Source organism: Vicia villosa, unplaced genomic scaffold, assembly GCF_029867415.1.
Source record: "Vicia villosa cultivar HV-30 ecotype Madison, WI unplaced genomic scaffold, Vvil1.0 ctg.003798F_1_1, whole genome shotgun sequence".
Taxonomy (NCBI): Eukaryota; Viridiplantae; Streptophyta; class Magnoliopsida; order Fabales; family Fabaceae; genus Vicia; species Vicia villosa.
This window is the reverse complement of record NW_026706303.1, coordinates 52,703-59,746: the sequence shown is the minus strand read 5'-3', so window position 1 is coordinate 59,746 and position 7,044 is coordinate 52,703. Positions and strand designations below refer to the sequence as shown.

General features: G+C 35.1%; 1 protein-coding gene across 1 annotated transcript; it reads left to right on the top strand.

Annotated features, from left to right (window-relative positions):
* Positions 1-5,103: 5,103 nt before the first annotated feature.
* On the top strand, positions 5,104-6,790 carry LOC131641520 (ras-related protein RABA1f-like). Its single transcript, XM_058911827.1, has 2 exons — positions 5,104-5,591; positions 6,154-6,790. Exons 1-2 carry the CDS (start codon positions 5,371-5,373, stop codon positions 6,584-6,586), a joined length of 654 nt encoding a protein of 217 aa, XP_058767810.1. The 5' UTR covers positions 5,104-5,370; the 3' UTR covers positions 6,587-6,790.
* Positions 6,791-7,044: the final 254 nt, after the last annotated feature.

Genomic DNA, 7,044 nt, shown 5'->3' with positions numbered 1-7,044 from the left:
CCCTAAAAAGGAAAAAGAAGAGACAGAAAACAGAGAGTGAGTGCATTATCGGTTCGAAGGCGAACTTTATTAACCATAAAAGTAAAAAGAATAATGAAATTAAAAGTAAAATAGAGAAAGGACACTTAGCTTCGAATTTGATCTGATATGGTTGGCGGGAAGCCTCGGGGTAACCCTGAAAAAGGCAAGGCAGAAACAGTGAAGGCAAGACAAACCCCTGATTTTAAAAGAAAATAAAATATGCTTTAAAGATAAGGTACTTAGCTTTGGGTTTTTGATCGGGCGCGTTATCGGAGAGCGTTTGAAAGGTAACCCTGCAAAGGCATAAATAAAAAAACATTCAGTGTAGGGCATGATCTTCGTAAACCCTGATTAGGGTACGAATTTAAATAAGAGAATATAAACGATTTAATTAATTATTGGTCTCGCAACCTAATTAATTAAATCGGAAAAAGAAAATAAAATCGGGTGCAAAAATGATTTTTATGGAATTTTTTGGAATAAATATAAATTTTGAATAAATAGAAGTAATAAATATAATTTAAATAAATAAACATTAATTGTTATAAATAAATAAATAAATGTACTAATTTAAATGAATAAATATATTAAAGAAAATAAATATCATTATTATTATTAGAAAAAAAGTTTTGAAAACTATGTATAGTTTTTTTTATAAATAAAAGGGAAAGGAATAAATAAAAACATACATATATAAATATAAATAAAAGGATTGTATAATTAAAAACAAAAAAATTTGGAAACTTAGCTGAATGATCCTGTGTGGCTCGCGTGTGTGGTCTATGGTGAGCCTGCGTCTCTGCACGCGTTGGATTAGATTGGATGACAATCTGAAGGCTAGAATGTTGAGGGAGCATTGTAGTCATGCCTGAAACCCATGCATCGGATCTGCAGCTAAACAACACTTTGAAGAGAGAAAAAAAACAAATTGTCACAGCAGAGGTTCGAACTCGATCCCTCATGCTTGTGCACACGCCTATCAATCTTGCCACCAGACCAGTTATCACTTGTTGTCTTGGTAACAATGACACAGTATAATATAGGCAATATAATGAAAAAATAAAAAATAAAAAAAATCAAAACGCAAGACTCGCGCCCAGGAGGCTTCTTCTTCGTGGGTTGAAACAAAAACCAGATACCTTCAGCCACGGTTCCCATTCATGGCCATAGATCCCAATCTCCATATCCTGCAAATCATCACTAATCGAAGCAAAACAAATACCCAGATCAAGTATAAATGTCCTCACGAATTCGATGAAATCAACAATTCGGCCTAAAATTGCTCCCTACATAAAACCCCTATTTGGAAGATTCAGAACCCTAACTATGGTGGTTTATCATATTAGCGTTTAAACCCAGATTAAACTATACAGAAACCTCACAAATTTCATCATGAACACACGTTTGCAAATAAATCACGTTAAATATGCATGAATCAATGAAATCAAATTCGAAAAAATAAGGTACAAAACCGTGAGGATTGGACGACGAATCTGAACGTGTGCGACCTTGGAGATGATTCAGATATCTTCAGGAAACACCAGAGACACGTATTCAATCCGTAACAAGCTCCTAATTCCGCATGAGGGAGAGAATATAAGGGTAAAAAAAAAAAACTGTAAGAGTGTATGTACGTGAATGAAACTCTCAGGGTTAGAGAGAATTGTTCCTATTTATAAGAAGAAATTAGGTTAGATTAAAAATAGAATAAAATTATAACTTGATGACAATTAACCAATAATAATTGAAATTTGAAATCAAATTTGATCTGATTTCTAAATTATAATTATTTTGATTGATTTCATAGAAACTATCCTAAAATACATGTAAACAAAATATTTTTGAATCTTTTCTATTTCATATTTTTTTTGATGTTTTTTTTTTTTTTTATGAATAAGAAGGTAAAAAGTAAAAAATAATATTTTAAAATACTTAATTAATAAAATACGAAAATTAATAATGAAATGATAAAAAAAAATGTTTTTGTTTTTTTTCTTTTTTGATTAAAAGACATATTAAATAAAGTTAGAAATAAGTAAAAGAAAAAAAAAAGAAGTTAGAAGTGGGATTCGAGCTCAGAACCTTGTAGTTGCAAATCTCACCCTCTTACCAATTGGGCTATGTCAATTATTTGTAATAAAATGACATTTGCAAATATGTGAGGGCAAATTTTGGGGTATGACATCTCTCATCATTGCTAAGCTTCAAATCCTGATTTAGGGTGAGAGAGGTTATTTGTTATTCTTGTAAACTTGTAATCTTGTTTTAAGAGAAAGAGAAAGAATAGCAGTTATAACCAATTCTTGTGTTCCTTTTCTTCCTTGTCCTTTATTCATCCCTTATTTTATACTTTGTTCGTGGCATTGAATTCACAACAAATTGGTGCGGTGAGCGTGGAGAAGATGCCTTCAACAAAGTATGAGATTGAAAAGTTCACCGGAGTGAATGATTTCGGTCTGTGGCGCTTGAAGATGAAAGCCCTACTAGTTCAGCAGTGTTGCTTGGAAGCGTTGAAGGGAGAGGCAGCCATGAAAGTTGCATTAACGGCAATGGAGAAGATGAATATGATCACTAAGTCATTAGCGAGTTGCAAGTTTTTCCACTGTATGCAGTTGATAAAGCTGCACGAAGAAAGCTAGTTTGTTCCCTTGATGTTGTAGAGTTAATCCAAGGTGGAGATTTGTGAGATATTGGATCAAACTCTAGTATGGTCGAAGGGTAGCTTCTTGGTTCGACAGGATTAAGCATGAAGTCGAAGGTTGTTCACATGCTTGTGTCGAAGATGCTAGGGTTGTTAGCATGTTAAATTAGGTTTTAGTGTTTAAACCCTAATTTGTTAAGTTAGCTTGTTTATTAAGTTGGCTTGTGTAATGGGCCTTGTGAAAAAAGCCCATTAGTTAGTATGTTAGATTTTATTATAAATAGCATACTAGTCTCTCATCATTGCTAAGCTGCAAATCCTGATTTAGGGTGAGAGAGGTTATTTGTTATTCTTGTAAACTTGTAATCTTGTTTTAAGAGAAAGAGAAAGAATAGCAGTTATAACCAATTCTTGTGTTCCTTTTCTTCCTTGTCCTTTATTCATCCCTTATTTTATACTTTGTTCGTGGCATTGAATTCACAACAGAAGGTGATGACCATGGGATCACTGTTGTAAGGATGGACGCCAAAGGCATCTTTTTTTAGAAGACAATCACGACTTCTGGTGCTTCTATTCTCTTGACCTCAATGAGGTTTTGTACACTCAGAACTTGACGAACATATCTTTTATGGACGGAACTGGTCTCACCGCCCCAACGAATCCTCCTGCTATGGTGTTGAGTGTGTGATGTGTTGTTTTACTGCCCTCGCCTTGGGATGCTTCTTTGGCTTTGTTTGACCCATGGATTTCAAGACCCTTTCGCGTGCGGGGGTTATGTATCTCTGTTGGGTTGGAGGAATCAACCTTCACATTTTTCTTGGGGCATCCCTTCTGTATCAACTTCTCTATTTCTTTAAGCTGGTAGAAGTCCTCGGTATGATGTCCCTTGACCCTATGGAGTTCACATCACCTTTTAGGCTCAAATCCCATTACCTCTCCCTTGGGGGTGGTTGTGTTGGGATGTTGTGTCGGTTGACTTCCCCCGCTAGATCTGCTCTCGGTGGGTATTCAAAGGCGTGAAATTTTTTTGTTGCCTTCCCCACTCTTTTGAACAAGCACTTGTCCATCACGGGTGAGGTGTAATTTTTTTCTAGAGGTATGACAGCTCTCTGCGCCGGGGACGCGCTCCTTGACGTTGCAATCCTTCTTTTCAGTATTACTTTCCTCGCCTTTGATGTAGCACTTCGCCCTAGAGACTACCTCAACGAGTGTAAGTGTCAATTTTTAAGCGAGGGATTCATTGAAGTGTCCTGCCTTAAGTTCATTTCAGAATGCTCCCATGAATATTTCTTGGTTTGGAGGGACGACCTTGATGGTAGCTTCGTTGAATTGGGTGAGGCGGTTAGGTTAATCGTAGTAGAAGATGTGTATGACTTAGAGTCTGTCCTTTCCCACTCGAGGAATAATGTATATATAGGAGTTTCCAGCATCTAGGCTTTTCCCCTTTTACATGGACTTGACCACTCCCTTCTTTCTAGGGGTTATTGACCGTCTATCTTCTAGGAGTCAGTGGTGACTCTTTCTTACTTGCCTCCCACATTGAAAGAGCCTAGTGGGCAAGTCTCTAAGATCGCGTATGGGCGACATAATTACAGGGCGAAGACGCCCTAATCTAGGATTTACCTAATATAACACTAAAAATGGCTTAAAATATAAGGTTTATTAAAATTTGGCAAATTTATAACAAAAATACTTCCCAAGAGAGAAATTTGCTATCACGAGGGTTAATACGAAAATTAACTTCCGTAATATTCGCTGAGTTGTAAAAAAAAAAAAACACCATATCATGACTTCAAAATGTGTCCAAGGGTTAGTCTGGAACTTATGCGGCGTTTAAGGTGGAAAAGATAAAATGTTCTTCATCTTCCTCTTCGAAACATCTTCAAAACTCAACTTTCAAAAACAAATCCAAATCTAAAAAGAAAAATGGATGATGATGATGAATAATGAAAATAAATTTAGATTTTTAAAGATAAAAATAAGAAGAAAAAACGCAGATTAGAAAAATTCAAATCTAAAAATATTTTTCATCTTTCATCATCCATCATCTTCATCTTCAATTATAATTAAACTTTCAGCATTGCTATGCTTACACAGAATTTCTTTACACCATACCTACACCGTAGTTATTTCAATTCATTTCCAGTGTTGCACAAAATTCAATGCAAGAAAAATATTCTTAAAAAAATCAAAAAGTATATGTAACCGTATTTAATACGGTGTAGTTGTAGCTTTTGGATGTAAGCTTAGCATTTCTCTTAAACTTTATTACTACATTGTATATAAAATAATTTTTTTAAAAATGTATTAAATATTAAATAATAGTAGTAATAGCATAATCTCACAATTTTAGGAAAATTAATCATAATTTACAATGATTAATATTTAAGGGATAAAAATGAATTATTGGTGAGTTACTAGTAATAATTTGTTTGGCAATTAGGTTACCCTTACGACAATTCCCAAAACCAAACACAAAAACTACCAACAAAAAACCTTCCGCATAACAAAACACACACATTGCTGTTTCATTCAATTATTACCTTCACGCTCTGTTTTTCCTTTTTCTCTCTTAACGTTATTCCAAATCTGATGATTATTAACATATTCAAATCTCAGCAACCCATTTGAATCTCAAAGATCAAAATCATTTTTTTTCTTCATTTTCTCTGGCCAAACACCATTGAGAAAAAAAGGGTGTGTGGCAAATGGGGGCGTATAGAGCTGATGATGATTATGATTATCTGTTTAAGGTTGTTCTGATCGGTGATTCTGGTGTTGGAAAATCCAACCTTTTGTCTAGATTCACCAAAAATGAATTTAGCCTTGAATCTAAATCCACCATTGGTGTTGAGTTCGCTACCAGAAGCATTAAGGTTGATGATAAGGTTATCAAGGCTCAGATTTGGGATACTGCTGGCCAAGAAAGGTTAACAACATTCTTTTCCTCTTGTTCTACATTAGGTTTTTTAAATGTATGAATTTCTATGATTTTCATTGTGATTGCTTATAAGACGAATTATCTCTGTAGCACCGACACCTCTGACACTTGTGATTGTTTAATATTGATATTGGACCTCAATGCAGATAGATAAATGTATGAATTTCTATGATTTGATTGTGATAACTTAGAAGATAGCACCGGCGCCTCTGAAAAAGCTGTGTTTGTGTGTAATGCATGTGATTGCGTTTAATATTGATATTGGACCTCAATGCTTATAGATAAATGTATGAATTTTTATGATTTTATTGTGATAACTTAGAAGATGCATTATTTCCGTAGCACCGACACCTTTGAAAAAGTTGTGTTTGTGTGTAATACATGTGATTGTGTCTGTGTGACAGTTGTGATTACGTTTAATGTTGATATTGGACCTTAATGCAGATAGATAAATGTATGAATTTCGATGATTTGATTGTGATAGCTTAATTTATTCTAGATCCTAATATTTATGCGGTTATTTCTTGTTGATTATGGAATTTGTATAAAGGTATCGAGCGATTACGAGTGCATACTATAGAGGAGCTGTTGGTGCATTACTGGTCTATGATGTTACACGCCATGTTACATTTGAGAATGTGGAGAGATGGTTGAAGGAGCTGAGAGACCACACGGACGCCAACATTGTCGTGATGCTTGTTGGTAACAAAGCTGACTTGCGTCATTTGCGGGCGGTTTCAACTGAAGATTCAACAGCTTTTGCAGAGAGGGAGAACACGTTTTTCATGGAAACGTCTGCGCTCGAGTCGTTGAACGTTGAAAATGCTTTCACTGAAGTGCTGACACAGATCTACCGTGTTGTGAGCAAGAAAGCCCTTGAGATCGGGGATGATCCAGCAGCGCTACCGAAAGGACAGACAATTGATGTTGGATCTCGGGATGATGTGTCCGCTGTGAAGAAATCTGGATGCTGCTCTTCTTGAGCTTGCAGTAAAATTTTCTGTATTTTTTTTTTACTGTAAACCTATGCCATGTTTATATTTTTAGGAGTGATGCTAACTTTCGGCATTGGTCTGTAGCAAAATCTGTTCAATATTAGTTAGATGTTCAGGAAACAGGCACTTTCATTTTTCTTGGTTCATCTTTCTGTTGAAGCTATTCATTTATCTAATTTCAGGTTTATTGAATATTTACCGTGACTCGAGTCGCGGAAGTCGGTTTCAACTTCTGTGGAGATTAAAAGAGTCGTCCTTATAGTATATGATCATTTTGATTTTTCTTGTTTTACAAGTATTTGCTGAGAGTGTTATGTAAATTTGTTCAAAGGCTTTTTCATTTTGTTTGTTCCTGTTTAAGCAAGCAGTGTTTGATTTTTGCATGCTATCTTTAGAAGTTGCAAAACACAATTTGGTAAAAATAGCTTTTGACTATGTAACTCCAA

Bases quoted from the DNA above. Each gene is read 5' to 3' on its own strand.
- LOC131641520 (XM_058911827.1), top strand. From the start codon at position 5,371: ATGGGGGCGTATAGAGCTGATGATGATTATGATTATCTGTTTAAGGTT. The intron at 5,592-6,153 runs GTTAACAACATT...ATTTGTATAAAG, and splicing joins GATACTGCTGGCCAAGAAAG to GTATCGAGCGATTACGAGTG.